This window comes from Brienomyrus brachyistius, chromosome 21 (assembly GCF_023856365.1).
Source record: "Brienomyrus brachyistius isolate T26 chromosome 21, BBRACH_0.4, whole genome shotgun sequence".
NCBI lineage: Eukaryota > Metazoa > Chordata > Actinopteri > Osteoglossiformes > Mormyridae > Brienomyrus > Brienomyrus brachyistius.
Genome location: NC_064553.1, coordinates 9,917,127 through 9,935,654, shown reverse-complemented (window position 1 = coordinate 9,935,654; position 18,528 = coordinate 9,917,127). Strand labels below are relative to the sequence as shown.

General features: G+C 50.2%; 1 protein-coding gene across 4 annotated transcripts in view; it reads right to left on the bottom strand.

The window, feature by feature from the left end:
- Positions 1-1,026: 1,026 nt before the first annotated feature.
- Positions 1,027-18,528, bottom strand: part of LOC125716616 (ephrin type-B receptor 3-like) — a 46,954-nt gene continuing 29,452 nt past the window's right edge. The window contains exons 5-16 of one of the 4 annotated variants that reach the window (XM_048989098.1): positions 17,634-17,969; positions 16,205-16,329; positions 15,425-15,587; positions 14,703-14,811; positions 13,380-13,432; positions 12,833-13,039; positions 10,965-11,212; positions 10,209-10,424; positions 9,970-10,119; positions 9,474-9,667; positions 6,201-6,356; positions 1,027-4,589 (exon numbers count right to left, since the gene is read on the bottom strand). In XM_048989098.1, the coding sequence (XP_048845055.1) occupies positions 4,481-4,589; positions 6,201-6,356; positions 9,474-9,667; positions 9,970-10,119; positions 10,209-10,424; positions 10,965-11,212; positions 12,833-13,039; positions 13,380-13,432; positions 14,703-14,811; positions 15,425-15,587; positions 16,205-16,329; positions 17,634-17,969 (2,066 nt within the window). In that variant the 3' untranslated portion in view covers positions 1,027-4,480. The remainder of the gene's footprint in view (positions 4,590-6,200; positions 6,357-9,473; positions 9,668-9,969; positions 10,120-10,208; positions 10,425-10,964; positions 11,213-12,832; positions 13,040-13,379; positions 13,433-14,702; positions 14,812-15,424; positions 15,588-16,204; positions 16,330-17,633; positions 17,970-18,528) is intronic. The other 3 variants (XM_048989099.1, XM_048989100.1, XM_048989101.1) reach the window with 3 other exon arrangements.

Sequence of the window (18,528 nt, the reverse complement as noted above, 5' to 3'; positions counted from 1 at the left end):
GAAGAACATGCAAACTTCACACTCAACCAAAGAGCAGAAGCCCCAACCTGGAGGCGTGAGACCACAATGCTACCTGCTGAACCATCATGCCACCCAGAAGATCTTAAGAGCTCCAACCATGTGCTCCTGCAGATTTTCAAAGGTGACCATGACAACAATATCTTGAGCTGATTTTTTTTTTATTTAAGAGAAACAGGAAGGAACAAAGGATGCTTCCATCCCACGTGTCCTTTTGGCGAATGTGCGTTTTTAGCTGAGACGTTCCCCAGAGACCACGTTATGCTAGTGAGCTACCACCAAATGGAGAAGATTCTCAGCTTCACTTCTTAGAATCGCAGAGCAGCTCGAAGGCGCCTGACACATCGGTAAGAGATGCTGGCCAAACCGGATGTCCGTCCGTCTTCCACAGCCACAAACAATGTGGGGTCGCAGAAAGCCGGGAGCCGATTCCTGTCAGTCTGGGACATAAGATAGGGGAGATCCTGTACAAGATGCCAGTTAATGGTAAGAAAACAGGCAAAGCAGGGAGTCCGATTCACTGGGCAGCATGAGGTGGAGCATCAGAGAAAACCAGAAGAACTGGATGTATCTCACAGAAGAGGGGGAGAATTTCTTGGGGGGCGGGGAGCAGGACAAAAACTTCCCAGCCAAAAGTGTTACAAACTCTGTGCCCCCCCCCCCCCCCCACCAAATCCCTGTGAACAACAATGCATGCCTTTAATTTTTAGCGATATTTTAGGCGAAGAGAAATTCCACAGTCTTTAAAGGGCAGTAGCACAATGCAATCTGCATATGTAATGTAACCAAACTGGGCACCATCTTCTTACTGACTGTAGTTAATCCCTTTGTTTAACAAGCACGTGTTTCTGTCGCTTTAGAGATATGCGGGAAATCCATCGCATTCGGGAGCGAGTGTAAACGAATCGACCGCATTGGCGAGGCTGTATCACGGTGCGCTGTGAGACAGCCATCCAAACTGGAAACGTTCTCTCAAAGTAATAAAACAAAGTACACAGACACCAAACATGTATAATAAATTTCTTAAATAATTTAATTGCAAAATGGGTCTTTAAAAATATTTCTACAAGAATGCATCTTTTTTTTTTAACTGTTTTTTCATCTTCACCATTAAATACATCTCATTCCTTTCCAAAAGTAAACCAATTCCTTTCCATTTTTCCATTACTATACACACACTATGAGCTTCTTTCTCTGAACTGGTTCTGAAAGTGACTAAAAGGCGCACAGTTTATGTGTTTGCTTACAAAACTCATAGAAAATCAGTAACAGGGAAGATAAGCTGTAAAATATTAAGCCACACAGCAGGTTGGGTTAGGGTGGGAGTTGGTAACATGGGTATGAAACATCGGGGTATGAACATTTCACAGCAATGAGAGGACAGTGGGAGTAAAGACTGTGGTGAAGCTGGACGAGTAGGACAACAAATGATAACGACAGCATCTTCAGTAGACCTCATTCCCCAGGTGAACATTCACAGGGGGCTGTGGACTATTATCGAAAGGATGACTCATCAGTAAAAAAAATAACAGCGATGAAGGATTGGATGTTGATTCTGCGTCAAAAAACATTTTATGTGGTCTGATGAGGAAAAATAAAACTAAGGATGTTTTTCATGTCCACACCACTTTAACTAAACCCAAAGATCATTGGCCACTGAAATTATGCTGTTTGTCAGAACATACTGATACCTCAGTATCCTGTAGATGTTCTGAAGGCGCCCATCATTCAAGGAGAACGTTTGTTTCTCGTTAATACCGTAGACTACAAAGGCGATCTTTAAAACGTTTTATTTTACAATCACAGTTAAGTGGATTACGATTCTCCCAAAGTTGATAAACATGTTTTCTAAGCATTTCCTACGGTGATACTTAAGTTATTAGCTCAATCAAGAAACAGGGTTGTTTCATTTAAATTAAATAAAAAAAAAATAAAAAAATGTTTTTTTTAACCTTTGCTGAAATATAATCACAGCAATGGTAAGAAAGTACAAGGAAGCAATGTAGCTGGACTGAACCAGTAAACTGAATTATTATTATCATTGGCTCTTTTATTATCAATATTGTAGAGTTAGCATGGGAAATAAATACATCCTTTTGTTTAAAAAAGAAAGAGTTTGCCGACACTTTGCATAATACCCAGAATGGTTCTCAGACCAGAGGAAGACGAGGGAGACTGCGGACTCTCAGATCAGAACTCATACATTAATACAAGAGAAGCCTCTCGCTCAGTGACAGCCACCGTGGGGCGCTAGCACCCTCAGATCAGGATGGGTCATGTGACAGCCCCAACCCCCCCATCAGTGATACAGTACCTCCGCTGTCGCTAATCACATCGTACAGACTACGCAGTCCTGGGTCAAGGCGGTGCCCCCCCCCCTCGACAGACTGTGTTGCATTAATCAGGCCAGGGGCAAAACAAGAAAGGGGGTGATTACAACCTGGGGCGGGGGTGGGGGGGGGGAACAGACAGGTAATGATATGGCGGCTCTGCCTTCTCCCGCAGAAAATGTACTCCTACGGGGCCGCAGACGGCGGGTGCGTAAATCACGCTGACAGGCTGGAGAGCAGGGGCTAAGCGACCTGACAACAGACTTGTGCTTCTGCTTTAGTGTGTGTGTGTATAGGTGGGGGGGGGGGGGGTAATAGGCACCCACACCGTGTACCACCGGATCCCTGGGGGCATGACGATTCCTTCTGGAACCCTCCGCCCACGCAGACGCTGCTCTGAGAGCCTCACCGGGAAGAAGGTATGAAGAGGCAGCTGAGGAAGCAGTGTCACTGATGAGCCTTCGGTATGTCTGAGGTGTGCTGGGGGGGGGCAGGGGGGGGGGGGGCGGCATCCCAGGGGTGCATTTCCATACCAGGCGACGGAGTATGAGCGCGGTCAGTATGGTGTGAGCTTCCCGGCCGTTTGTCTGCTCGCACCTGAAGGGGCTTCAGGTTACCGGTGCTCTGCGGAGAGCTGAGGCTGGAGGGGGGGGGGGGGTCCTCACACCTGTTTCTCGAGCAGGTGGGGGGGGTACAACTGGCAGTTGCTCACATCAGCATGTCATAGGTGTGTCCACAACAAAACCGATTTCCATTATTTTCCCCGACACCAGGCACACGTGTGCCCTGTAAACGCAGAATTAGCGATGCAAACACAGCCGTCCCCTTCACCAAACTGGTTTCGCGTCGAACATGACCACCGACCTCCTACAGCAAACCCCCCCCCCCCCCACCCCCCAAACCACGCCGGGACGGGCACTGTAATTAACCGCGATGCCCAGACATTGACGTCTGCCAATGAATGAAGCGAAAAAAAAAACCTTTGAAAACAAGCAGAGGGATAAGATAGGAAGGTATATTATTGAAGACGTAAGGTCCTTTTCTGCAGTCACGTTTGAATTTCTGAACAATGCATATATATATTTTTTTATTTTAGAACCAATAAAAATTGCAAAATTATCAATAGAATAACAGCTATGCTGTCTCAGAAATAAAGTCTTCTGATCACAACCGAGTTCAGTCCATGCGCTGGGTGTCTGCGGTGGTACAGCACTGTGGATCAGCATCTGTGTGCCGAGCTCACGCTCAGGCAGATATCACACTGGAAAGTGTCTCCATCAAGTCTTTTGCCATGGTCCTTTTGCTCCCTCCATCCACTGTCCCGATGGAGTGATCTTTGAGTCTCACAGAGCGATCAGCCTCTAAGCATCCCAATAAATGATTTTTAAAACTGGCTGACACACAAATGAATAGCCACGATTTTAATTCCTTAAAAAAAAGTCAGGATGATTGCAAAACTGTTCCTAATTGACCCAGACTTCACACTTGGTTTAGTCGGGAAATTCAACACTAAAGTCTCATTGTGGTTCCACGGATGTTTATGTTCCTCCCCTTTCCAGTTCTGGAACGTTCCGGTCCCTTCTGGCCTCATATCTGTCAGGCATGTGCATTTAAAATTAAACATCTTCAATATGAAGATCGGAAAATACAAAAAGAGACAGAATGTGGGAGAGATTGTCTATTACACTCTTTTCCGCTTTACACTCATTTAGACGCCGTGTCCTTTAGTTTGTTTGCCTCGTCATCCACTCGTAGTAAAGTGCTCCCTTCTTCCCTGGTTTCAGCCATCGAGTGGAGAGACTGCGTGAGGACAGATGTCACAAGGAGGAGTCCCAGAAATGAACGAAAGTCCAGCCAGAAAAGTAAAATAAAACAAAAGAAAATTTTAAAAAATCACACACGCATGCAAACACCATCCAGGAAGGCCTGCACAGGTAATGAGACTCTTTGAAATACAGAATAATCTTAATATCCGCTAGGTGTAAACGTAGCATAACGTGGAAAACAGGAAGTGGAGGAAACAAAAAAAAAGGAAAAAATGTCTGAGGCACTGCGAGTCAGTTTTCTGATTGGCAGAGACAGTCAGGCAGCTGGGGTTTCTATTGGCTCACTCTGGTGAAGTCCCTCCCCCTTTACACCTGGATTGGCAGTGTTTGGTTCATCTGTAGTCTCATGTCCTGAATGCTGCCCAGAATCTTTTTTTGATGGCCGGCCAACGTCACTCCTATCCGCAGCAAATCCCTGCGGAGCAAGAGGGAGATACCGGTGAAGCAGGCGGCGGCAGCACGGATGATAAATACGACATGGTTATAGTACAACTCCAGCTAAATGGGACACGGTGCCCAGACCCGCACAGGAGACAGACTGAACGCAAACAGTTTAAAGGGCTGAATCGCGGCCAAGGTCACACTCCGTCCGACGGACGGCTTCGCGGCAGAGTTCACATGCGGGTCTCCTACTTAACGCACCTTAACACGCTCCCACACAGAAAACAGGTGGTAAGCGGAGGGAGAGATCAAAGGTATGGGTGGGGGGGGGGCAGGTGGAGAGAAATCAATAACCCCCCCCCCCCCCCCCGGCCATTCCACACCTCCATGGAGCAGCTGCCACGGTCCACAGGGCGAATCCGATCAGAAAGTCGACACCGGGCCACATTGGATCATGGGGGGTGGGGGGTGGGCATCCAGGGAGGGCTCACCTGGCCGCCAGACCGTGGTACCGTTAATTAGAAACGAGAGTAGCAAGGCCACACAAAGATGGCACTGCAGGGGGGGGGGGGGGCGATAATCCGGGTTGACGTGCGACCTCCATGGAGTGTCTTAAACGACCTGTTTGCTTGGTGCCACCCGCTGGGCTAACCAAGCCCCTATTGTACAGGTTTAGTGGATCAGCCACCACGCCCGACCCCCCCACGCTGCCACACTCCCGCGGGGGATCACTCCCGAGCCCGCACGCTCTGCCCCCCCTGCCACCATGCCCGCAAACAGCCGTTAATTGCGTCCCTCCCCTCCCCCCTCCAGCAGCGCTCTCATCACACCGCCGGCGGACGGTGAAATGATAATGAACGGAGCCCATTACGCGGACGGCCAGGCATTAAGGACAGGAGGAATCCGCCGATCGGGCCGCTTGTCAGGGAGCCAAATTAAAACAAATTACCTGCCCCTCCATCTCCTGCACCCCCCTCACCACCTCCACCGACTGGGCCCACATTTAAATGATTATTATTCTTATTCATTCATTTGATCCCGCATGTACGATCCGTCTTCCTTCCCAGGCAATTTCCCGGCATCTCGGCCGTCGAGCTTTTCCTATTCAGTGACGGCCGACATGAAACATGCTTGTATGACGATGCTTGCAAAAAAAAATTGAGGGAGAGGGAGGAGTGACGTCTAACAGCTCTACGTCTAACCTTGGGCAGAGACACAGCCCTGTAGGCCTTGGTGGGTGGGACTGTTGTGTGCTGTCAGTCAAAGAACGATTGGCTCTAATTGGTTTATTGTTTTGCACGAGGTTAATTTAGACAGTGACTGACAGCTCGTGATAGGTAGGATTATCACCCATCTCACTTATTCTCCTGGCTTAACCACCCACTTAAATCTGCACCCTTCCTAAAACGCCTATCCTCTGCTTAACTCTTCCTCTACACCCTTCTTCTGTAAACAGACTGCATATTTATGTTTTAGTTACCCAGCAGACACCTTTATCCAAAGTTACATAAATTTTTTTTTGAGGGGAAGAAAACACTCTGGGATTTGAACCAGCAACCTTTCAGGCACCGTAGCCTCACCCTCTGAGCTACACGCCACCCCCTGATTCCTGCTTTCCCTAGCTCTGGAGGTCCCGCCCACTCACTCGGAGGTCATCTGCGCCACCAGGTCGAAGGAGGCGAAGCCGGCGTTGAGGAAGTTGTCTCGGTAACGACTCATCTTTATTCCGTCCAGCCAATCGCCCACAGTGGAGAAGGCACTGTAGTCGGGGACACAGCGACCGAGGAGGGGCTGGGAGGCCCTGCAGGGAGACAGACACAGAGAGAGGGGCGGTTAGGGAACCCCTCGGCACCCCCTTCGGAAACCCCCCGCCACCTCTCCAGCCCTGCAGGGTCCCACGACTCCGCCTCCTCCTCCACTGTGAGCGAATGGCCTCGGGATGCAGGTCATATGCTCTCGTACCCAAAACCGGACGCTCTCCTTATTCATGACGTGTCCTGCTCGTTCTTCCCTACCGTGTTAAGGTGGGTAAAAGCTCAACTTTAACAATCGGGAGTGGACCTCCTAGTTACTGTGGTTACGGTGGTTACCAAGGTTACTGTGGTATGCATCTGGACAGGGTGGGGAGGGGGCATAGAGTCATGTCCACTCGTCTGTTTGCTTTTGAAAAACTCAGATATAACCTTCTTATTCATTTCTTTCCCCCAGACTGTCGAAGCCTGCTCAGTTCCTGACACATCCGTTTTGCCTCGCGATGCACGCTGAGGTTTGGATACTGCTGCTGACGACGTAAGATCCAATACACTGTCTAAAAATGCAGCTAATTTGTAGATTTCAAATAGCAACAATATCTTTAGTCTTGCCTACAAACCACATTCTTGTTTATGAAAAAAAAATGGATACAATAATAATTTCTTAATGAAGTTTTATGGCATTAAATTATTTGTAGATAATTTTTTCGTGATACTCCAAAGGTTCCCCAACCTGGACCAAACCCCCCCCCCCCCCATCACCATAGCATCACCCCTGACTGACGTACCCGAATCGCTCTGGTAAAACACAGAAACCCTTTAGCCTTGAGTATCCCTTTGCATCGTCGTCCTACAGATGGAGTAATATGTAATTTCACACGTGGGGGAGCCACGTACGGAAATACCCCCACTACACCAGAATATAATATCCAGTGGGTAAGTAAGCATGCTCAGATTGCCGTCCGGGCAAGCACGCTGACACAGGTAATCGGATATCTCTCCGCGGGGGCATCACACGTCACATTCCAAGATGGGCCGCTAATTGCTACTCATTAAATCTTGGTAATTATTATTTAACAATTACGCAATTGTTTCGTGACATGGGTTTGGCTAAACACGTAGACCAAAATACTGGCATTCCATCCAGGGTGTTCCCTGTCTGGGATAGGCTCCAGGCCCCACTGCCACCCTGTATTGGATACAAGGTTGGAAAATGGGATGTAGACTGAGAGGTATGTCCTCCAAAGACCTGGAGACACACACGGGACACCCCCTGTCATGCACTCTGTGCTTCCTCACCATGACCTGGACATGACTACCAATGGGTATCAAAGCTTGGCTATCTTAGGGTGACGATACACGGGGCCAACTTTTTGAGCAATGTTACTTTCCTACTGATATTAAGCCACAAATTGCTATTTGAAAAACTCTGATGAAAGGCGGGCAACTTTTCACAGTCATCCAGATGAGTTGCCTTTTCTCTCACCTGGTTCGCAGTTGCCTGGCAACATTGCTGAAAAAGTTGCCCCGTGTATCGTGACAATTAGTGTATCGATTTGTCACACGATATACATCTTTCATATCTTGTCCTTCTAAATACAAGTAGCATAGCCTAACATTTCCTCTTCTATTCCATCGACACATAAAGCTACTGTACTTCTCATTCAAATACTGCTACCTTTGTGTGAAAAATATTTGATGTACCATACATTTGGAAAATACTGTGCACCAAGTCTTCATGGAAAAAAATACAGAAAATGAAACAACTAAATGCATTCCAAACAAACCATTCAAACTAAATGCCAAATTTCAAAGGCCCACATTTTTAGACAATTAAATTGTTTAGATTTTTCTGCAGGGAAATATCACACCCGCTCCGACATCAGACTTGCAAGTCCAGCGTGGTATGCGATGGCGTACATTGAGAGCACAGTGAAATATGTCTGGTAAACAGTAGACTACTATCCCATTCGGCGGAAAATACAATTCCGCACCAGCCAGGAGTATTAAGATGGTGTCCCAGAATTCAAATAGGCTCTGGCGTGGTCAAATAGGCTCCACGTGCTGTCCAACTGAGGGTGGGGTATTGAGGTATATTTTTTTCATGGTGGTCAAAGGGGGAAGCAGATTTGGGACCACGGGGTGGGGGGTGTCAAACAGAACCTCGTCACTGCCCTATTGATCCTTGTCATAATTAGTTGGCATCAGATTAATCAACAATTAAGAGCAGGAGTAGGTTAATAAGTCTATACAGTGGTACCATTGAGAAGCTGGGTGCAGATTGATGGATGTAGGAGATTTTTAATAAGCCTGCCTTAAGGGCTGAGGTACTCAGTCATTAACCTAACAGACAAGTTCCTTTAATGGCCCTTTGTTACCGGCCTGGCTCTCTCTCGCAGCGGCTGCTTTCTCTGACGTGAGGGCGACCTCCGCTAACAGCCCCAAAATCCAGTCGCCAATGCCGTCGGCCTAATCCAGGGGTCAGGGGTCAGTCGGAGCTGCCTGTCACCTATCAGAGCACAAGAGGACGTTGTCCTCGGGGAGTGCAGAGTAGCGCAGTTCAGCACAAAGCCAGCTGAAGATCATTCGGGGGCTTCTGGAGTCCAGCCTGGGGGAAATGTGGGCCTACAGACTATGAGTGGGAAGAGGCGTCCACTAGGGGCATCGTTAGGCCAACCAAATCAAGAAGTTTTTACTCATTTTCAGATAGATCAGACCCCCCCACCACCAAGTAAAGGTTTTTATTTACATTTCATAAATCTAGTGACACCCCTGGCATCCGCCTTGAATGATACACACTGAACCGCATACCAAAACACTCCAAAACACACTGACATGCACACCCCTCCCACCATTCATTATGCTCTGTGGCAACACCCGCTCCCCGATGGCCCATTTAAAATCTAGTTAACTAGCTAATTAAAACGAGTCCCCTCCATGCCTCATCTTAATCTCACTAATTGCCCTACTTCAATCATCTCTGCCATCTCTGTGGCAGCAACCATAAGTGTCCCCCACTTAAGAATTGATCCAGCCCCTAGTAACAGCTATGTTGGACGTGAGGTGTTAAAAAATGGATTAGCGTGTCAGGCAGCGTATGTTAGCTTTGATCTCTTTAGGAGAGAGACCCCTGAAGGGGTTTCCCGGGGATCCCCCGCCCCGCTTACCCTGAGTTTGTGCTGGTGACCACCTTCAGGCTGGCAGCGTTGCGGATGAGCTTGTCCAGGGTGTTGACGATCTGCGAGAACTTAGGCCTCAGATTTCTCTCCTTGAGCCAGCAGTCTAGCATCAGCTGATGCAGGGCGGTGGGACAGTCCATGGGAGGTGGCAGGCGGTAGTCTTGCTCCACGGCGTTGATCACCTGGAACGGAGATGGGGTGATGAAGTAGAGGAGAAGCTTAGCAACAGAGACAATCCCTGATACAACACTGCCTGAATGCTCTTAATCTTGAACTTTATGCTGACTGAATAGTAGTATTAAGTTCTTGCTTTGTTTGGAAGACATATTGCAGCTGCTACTCCAATACCGCTTACCTGGGCAGTCATTGGAAGATTAGCTTAGCCGCACTTAGCATTATTGTCTGTAATGTAAGTGCTGCCTACATAAAAGTAACACGTAACCTAAGAAGGAGTCAAAGCTAGAGAGCGGTACGTCATACTCACGTCTTGGTTGCTCATGTCCCAATATGGCCGCTCTCCGTACGACATCACTTCCCACATGACGATGCCGTAGCTCCAGACGTCGCTGGCGGAGGTGAACTTCCTGTAGGCGATGGCCTCCGGGGCGGTCCAGCGGATGGGGATCTTGCCCCCCTTTGGGGAACGCGAAAAAAAAAAGAGGGATGTCAAGCAGGCAGTAATAATAAGACAGGAAGGTTGCGGAGAGTGGGGCAGAGACCCACCAGCGAGCTGGTGTACGTGGGATCCGTCGAGTCGTCTTCCAGGAAGCGGGATAGGCCAAAGTCGGACACCTTGCACACCAGGTTGCTGTTGACCAGAATATTCCTGGCTGCCAAGTCCCGGTGCACATAGTTCATGTCCGAGAGGTACTTCATGCCAGCAGCGATGCCGCGCAGCATGCCGACCAGCTGGATCACCGTGAACTGCCCGTCGTTCATCTGTGGGGACCAGACAGACATCAGCTCAGAGCTCGGCCCGAGACGGTCCCAAGTCGCCATCGCGCTCTGCTTAAAATTCCAATAAGGCAGTGATTCATAGGCAGATGACTCCTATCTAAATGCCAAGGAAGAACGGGACAGGCAATTTGCAGGCGCCTTGGTGCGTTCGAGGAAGGACCTTTCCTAATGAAATGTGAAGAAAGATTATTTATAAATGGATTACGAAGATTAGCTTGCTGTTTGCGCTCATAGCTGAGTCGTGGCCGATCCCACATAAACTCGCAATTGGTCAGTTACCCAGGCTCAGATGGCTCCTTTAAAGCTGTGAGAGACATGCAAGCATATCAACAGGCCACCCATGTTAGGACCCTGACCGTAGCTCTCCGTGACCGCAGCATCTCCGGCACGTCCCCGCAAGACTAAGCAGCACAGATGTCCGAGGACGTGTGCAGGAGAGCGTGTCCTGCCACAAGTGTCAGAGGTGACAGGTACGCCCTTGAGTGTGGCGTGGAAGCAGGTCAAGTCCGTCGTTTCCCTTACTCTGAGGAAAGAGTCCAGGGCGCCATTCTCCATAAACTCTGTGACGATCATGACTGGCCGACTCTTGGTGACCACGCCCTCCAGGCGGATGATGTTGGGGTGATCGAACTGGCCCATGATGCTGGCCTCGCTCAGGAAGTCCCGCCTCTGGCGCTCCGTGTAGCCCACCTTCAGCGTCTTGATGGCAACGATAATCTCCCGCCGCCCCGGCTGTTTGAGGCGGCCACGGCAGACTTCGCCAAACTCTCCTAAGATTGGACGGTAGACGGGCAGAGATGGGGCGTTGTGGGGGGGAAGGCAGACAGAGGGGAGAAGGGAGTGTTACTGGCTGGAACTGAGAAGGGAAACTTGCACTGGGGTAAGAGGGGGAGGGGCAAGATGATGAGGGTGGAGCAAAATTATGGGGGCGGGACAAAACTGTGATAAAATGGCAGCAGGAGGCACCATAAGGTTGGGGAGGTTGGAGGGGGACAGGGAAGAGGGAAGGGGAGGGGACTAGGGGTGGGGGGGCACTAAGGAGGTGGAGCGGAGGGTGTGGTAGGAGGGGAGAGGAGTTTGACGGCTGGAGGGGGGGTGTAGTCTAAATCAGGACATGTGCATGTGTGAAGAAAGAGCGGGAAAGGGTGGGGCGGAGGGACACGACACACTTGTCATTCAAGGCAAAGCTGGGCGAAAACCAAGAGCAGCAGAGAGATGTTAGAAGCACTGCCGTGTAGCGGGGGCGGGGGGAGGGGGGGCAAGCCACACGGGACACTCCGTTACGATGCAGGTCTCCGAGTCGGAAATGCCAAACCCTGGTTCCTGGGGGGCACACTTCTGTAACCTTTGGAAACTATCATAATTACCAGCCTAATTTTTAGAGGGGTTGGGAGGGGTGGCTGAAGGGGTGGTAACAACATGGGGCCTGCAGACTAATTTAGAAGGGAGGGAAAGGTGATATTATTATTATTTAGGGACGGTCCAGCACTATCAAGACTTATCCTCCTGTAACGGGTCTGATCCACCATTAACAGGACAGTCGAGCATTAGCAGGAGAGTCCAACATTAACAGGCCATCCAACATTAACAGGATGGTCCAGCATTAACAGGACAGTCAAACAGTAATGGAACAGCCCAACATTAACCGGACATCCAACATTAACAGGACAGTCCAACATTAACAGGATAGTCCAGCATTAAAAGGATGTCCACCTTTAACAGGACAGTCTGCTGCTAATGGGACAGTCCAACAGTAATGGGACAGTCCACTATTAATGAGACAGTCTACCACTAATGGGACAGTCCAACAGTAATGGAACAGTCCACTATTAATGAGACAGTCTACCACTAATGGGACAGTCCAACAGTAATGGAACAGTCCACTATTAATGAGACAGTCCACCACTAATGGGACAGTCCAACAGTAATGGGACAGTCCACTATTAATGAGACAGTCCACCATTAATGGAACAGTCCAACAGTAATGGAACAGTCCACTATTAATGAGACAGTCCACCATTAATGGGACAGTCCAACAGTAATGGAACAGTCCACTATTAATGAGACAGTCCACCATTAATGGGACAGTCCAACAGTAATGGAACAGTCCACTATTAATGAGACAGTCCACCATTAATGGAACAGTCCAACAATGCAGCATTAATGGAAGTCCACCACTAGCAGAGTAGCTTCTAGATGGTTTAAAGAGAGATATGCACAATTCTGGCCCTGGGTCCACCTTCAGGAGGGGGAGGGTCAGATCAAATGACTTGTCAGGGGTGGGGGGTTGAGAGGGTCAGTGGGAAGCGAATCCTGAAGGTGTCCGTGCCCCCCCCAGGACCAGCATTGTGAGTAAAGCCGACAGGGGAAGGATTCCGTGGTCGAAGTACCGCTTGGGCTGATGTCCTTTAAGGGAATGGCCTGGCAGTGCCTAGCTGTCGTCCCCCTGCTGCTGAGGTGCCTGTGTCGATTACCTGCCCCGATGACCTCCTCGATCTTCACGCAGGAGATGTCGATTTCTTTGGCAAACTCGCGGATGGCCTCGTTCGGGTCTTCGTAGGTGAAGGGGTCAATATACACCTTCATCCCAGGAGTTACTAGAAGCAAAGAGAATACGGACGGTGCCCCTATCAGCCGTGTATTAGACACAAACTGCCGTGAGGCTCCTGTAATTGGTGGGACGCAGATCATGCTTACTGGTCACAGACAGGAGAACTAAACCTGCACCCTAATCAGCGATGAATCTAAGTGGCTCCACTTACGGAAGGTACTCAACCGCTGATGAGATATGACATAACATGCTCTAATAATTACGTACAGCATTGTTGTCATCATAAACCACGCAAACAGAAAGTTAGTGGCAGGTCAGCTGACTAGGGTCAGGGTTTTTGCAATACAAACATACACGCATATATATTTTATAAATGGGAAACCTACTGTACTGTTGAAGTTTCTCTGTGTATTCCAGTTCCGATCCACCACGCTGTTTCCTGTGGGGGGGGGGGGGGGGGCATAATGCAATTCCGTGAGCAGCTCTAGAATCATCGGTGCAAGTCCCCCCCTCCATTAAAGGCTCAGGACCTGGTACCCGCGAGTCATACGTATGTTGTTGTCGAGGAAGACTACAGAGCAAAAGGGATGTGGGTCTCTCACAGGATCTCACCGTCTCAGGTGAGTCGAGGGCGAGTCTCTGTCATCTGTTAAAAAGCTAACGGAGTCTGCTTCTAGTCGGGGCTGCGACTTCCTGCCATTTTTAGCCTCCGTTTGACAGTGTTATGTGAGCCTGTGTTTTAGTTACTAGTCCCACTCATAACATTTCTCTTGTTTTACCATTTCTCATGTCAGCCTATTAATATGTATGTCCGTGTGTGTGTGTGTGTCCGTGTATGTGTATCCATGTGTGTGTGTGTATATATATCTTTGTGTGTGTGCGTGTGTGACCGTGTGTGTGTGTGTGTTGGGAAGGAGGGTGTTGGAATTAGATGTTAATGTGGATCCTTTGTTGTCTAACCAGTAACCGGGACAATAATGCCCGCTAGTAATTTGCATCTCATTTCCAATTCAAATGCGGGATTCTGGGATATGCCAAAGCCTTCTGTCGCAGACATACTGAGATACTGAGACACAATGTATCGATGAAAGGCGAGGCAGAGGGGGCAGAGAGATTATTCAGGCCGGCCCGACAGGACCCGGCTTGCGGGAGAAGAGCGTGGGGAGGGGCGGTGTCACAGGGAAGGCTGGAGGTCATGCCTGGGAACGGGGCCAGCCCCCCCCCCCCCCCCACAAAGTTTTTTAGGCGCACAGGATAGGCGCGGTGACCACATGCATGCGTCTTTCATCCCGCCGGTCTTTGGGGGAGCGGGGGATTTCTTTGGTGGGGGTGTTTTGTATTCCTAAGGACCATTGATGACAGTTGCCATGGCGTGGTAATACGCTCCGAAATTGTGCCGGAGAGTTCCGTGGGCTGATGTTAAACGGATTCACCGGGAGTGTCTACTGACTAACACACTATAGAAAGGTAATCCAGGACTGAAAGACTGATCCTGCCAATTTTCTGCTGCTAAATATATAATAGGCATGTATAGCTGATAATGTAATAATGAGGTATTAGCCCCTAATGTGGACAATGATGGAAAAAATGCACAAAAATGGCAATAAAATGGATGGCCCGACTTATCCATGGCGTGTTTTGTCCAGTGCATTGTGGGAAGGTGCTTACTAAGCTAAACATGACTGCCAGAGCCAAAGGAGCGCCCTTACCTCATGCAGACGATGGCGATGACGACAAGGGCGATGACGAAGACCAGGCCTGCCGTCACTGAGCCCACGATAAGGGGAAGCTGCTCCTGCAGGGACTTCTCAGGGTCACCTGAGGTCGTGGTCAATGGAGAGAGGGGATTAGGCCAGGTCATGTGACACGCAACCTCTGCCGCCAGTGGCCACTCGTCCTCCCTCACTTCCAATGACTGCACAGAGCTTTCACTTGATTAGTGGTGCCAAACTGAATTCAAATGCTGTGATGTTTTTTCACAAAGAATTCATTACACTATATTGGACTGGATTGGGTAACATTAGATTAGATCAAGTTCATTGGTTCACATTGCTGCCTCACACCTCCAGGATTAGGGGTTTGAATTACAGCTCTGCCCTGACCAAATGATCTCCAATGGCTGTATGGGCATTCTGGGTAGTCCAGTTTCCTCCCACAGTCCTAAGACAAGCAGCAAGGTTAATTGGAGCTGAGGGAGGATGGATGGATGGATGGATGGGATGGGATTGAATTGGATTAGATTAGATTATATTAGATTAGGTGCCGCATGACAGTGGTTTGGTGGAATATGCATTGAGTTACAATTAAAGGCTCTGATATGTAGGCTGTGAGGTAAGATCTGCTACAATAGCATACTGTATGCATATATGTGACGAGTCACATACAAAGCAGGGGCCACTACGGGGGGTGGGGGGGGGAATTGCATACGTACTCTCCAGGTTGGTGCTGAAGTCCGCTGGGTTGCTGTAGCGCCCGTAGCCAGCCACGGTTCGCGCCCGCACCTGCACCACATAGCCTGTCCCTGGCTTGAGCCCCTCCACCCGTGCCGAGCTCCGCTGGGCTGTCACTGTGTGGGCGATGGCCTCCTCGCGTCCCTGCAAGGTGATGGCCACGACAAGCCAGCAGTCACGTGATCAGTGCCACAACCGCCCCTTAAACACCCTCCCTGGCCCACTACAGGGCTGCGTGGATCGGGCTCATGCGACACATAATCTGAAGGCAGGGAGTACAGAGGAGTATGGGGGAATGAATGAAGGACGCGTACAGAAGGAGGACTGCAGGAAGTGCAGAGGGGATAGAGAGAAGGAAGTGTGTAGGGGGAGGCGAGGAGCGGAAGAGGTATGAAGGTACAGAAGCAAAGGAAGTACATGGGGAGGAGTGGAGGAGGTGCCTAGGGGGAGGAGAGAAGGAGCTATGTAGAAGGAGGAGTGGAGCAGGTGTGTAAAGGGAGGATCAGTGGAGGCGTGTCAGGAGAGGAGTGGAAGAGGTATGGAAGGGTAATAGCAGTGGAGGATTATAGGGGTAGTTGTGAAGGAGGTATATATGAAGAGCAGTTGAAGGAGGTACATGAGGGAGGAGCAGAGGAGGTGCACGAGGGAGGAGTGGAGAAGGCATGGGGAGAATAAAGCACCTTCGCAAACCTGTCCGAAACATGGAGGTGAGCAGGAGCGACATTAACCGGCATGCTTTTATCATCTGCTCTGCTTCTCACCTTCTCATGGTATCTAATCTCGTAATCCAAGATGATCCCGTTGGGCTTCTCTGGGGGCAGCCAGGACAGGCTCATGGTGCTCGCCGTCGCCCCCATCAGGTGGACTGTAGGTACTGGGGAAGGTGCTATGAGAGGGGAAGTAACAGTTAGTACAGGAAGCATGTAAACTTTACTGCACTGTTACTCTGTCAAGTAATGTTCTTAGAAGGAGTTTGTGGAAGCTGGAAAACATGCAAAACGCATCCAGAACTTACGTTATGTCCCCTCAACCTATGTAACACACCTACTGACATTTTACAGTGAACTTCTCACCATCAGCTGAACACACGCACACTATCTGCTAGCCACATACGCCCCCCCCCGTGCCGGAGCCCTGCCCACCAACTCGCACAGCCTTCCGCATCGGTCCCTGTTCCCCCAGCCCCTGCTCCTCTCATTCTTCCCCCATTCAGGTCGTCCCATTCAGGCCCATTCTCTCTCCTCCAGCGCTGTAGACTTTCCCTTTTCTTATGCTCTCTCCCTGCTCCATTTCTGCTCTCACCCCTTCACCCTTCCACCTCTTCATTTTCCCTTCCTGTCACACACCCCCCCCCCTTTTTTTCTTCTACTTACTTTGTTAAAAGATTTTTTAAGCCCTAAGGCTGATTCTTTGATCCCAGCCTTGTCCTTATTCCCCTAGCCTTTGCCGGGCTGCTAGGCCGCACGGCAGCTGCTCCTCCCCAAAGACAATGCTCCCTGGGCAGATTCCCTCATCACTTTAGCTCCAGGATTAAGGGGCCTCTTCCTGCTGAGACTGTGGGTAACCATGGCGGCCCATCGGCTTATACCGCCCCCCCCCCCCCCGTATTTACTTTTGGTCTTAAAAGGTGAATGAATATTCAGAGCACCCCAAGAAAACCTGTGGTATAATCTGGTGGGGTAGACCCCCCCCCCCCGGTCCTGTGACCGTGTACTCTTGTACGGTACGGCTTTGGGTCATGGGACGGCGTCCCTCTAACCCCACAACTGACCAATACACAATAACAGAGAATAGTCAGGCCTAGGATGCCTGTCACCCCCTCCCCAAGTGTAAACAGGAGGCATTCCAGGGTCTTTGTTCCGAAACAGAAGGATGGGGCGGGCAATAGCAGACAGAGGAAGGATAATCCCACTGTTGTCTCAAGCATGGATCCCCCCCCATCTCACGCACATGGGACCCCGTCGTGTTGGGATCCCAGTCTCAGCATCGTAAAAGAGGTTAACATCTTATGCGACATCTGCTGGGAAAAGGGGGCCAGGTGGGGGGTCCCGTACAGGAGGTAAGACATGGCATTACTTTCCTAGATGCTGGAGGGGAGGCTAATTTGTCTAGGAGAATAGTGAGGATGAAGGCGGCTCTGGAGGGGCTCATGGAGGGAGAGGGTGTGTGGGGGGCAGGGGGGGTACGGACCGGCCTGGTTAGTGGTGATGTTGACGGTGGCATAATGCGGTGCCAAAGGACTCTTGCTGGACACGCCGTTGACAGCCTGGATCTCGAAGCTATACTGTGTGTGGGCCTGCAGGTGGCGCACAGCTACGCGCCGCTGCGTCAGGCCCAGGCGCCGGGGCGTCATCTCCACGTTGTCGTCGCAGCGCTGGCACGCGCCGCGCTCCGGCGGGCATTTCTTGCAGATGACGTTGTAGAGCAGGTCGTCGCGCCCGCCCGACTCTCGCGGCTCGCCCCACTCCAGCACCAGCGACGTCTCATTCACGATGGAGATGACGTTCCGAGGAGATGAGGGCATGGCTGCGGGGGCGAAAGATCCGTGAGGTCACACTGTCCGAGCCCCCCCCCCCCCCCAGCATGTCAGTATGAGACATGCCTGCTACATCCATCCATCCTATCAGTCATCTATCCATCCATCCCTCTGTCTTACACTATTGCATCACTATAAGCCTGTAGCACACACACACACACACACACACACACACTACGGGCAACGCAGACATGCTGATAACATAACTGCACAACCTTGTCATGCATGAGGAAACCGGAACGCCTGTAGAAGACACAGAGACGGAACATGCAAATGTTCTACACACATAACTGGGAGATGGCTATCCACCCCTGCGCCTCACACCCTCACCACGCCCCCTAGAGGCTAAATCCATCTGCACCTCAGGCTGCGTCTGACTGATTATCGGGGCTCATCAAAACCAAGGGGCAAATCTGCTCAGCTGGTGATGAACGACAGTCTTAGGAATGCCTCTCATCTCCAGTCTCCTGGTGCATCCCATGCTTTCAGGAACCATAGCAGCACTTCAAACCCAGTCTATTCCCTAAGCCCTGGACCTGACAAGCGGTC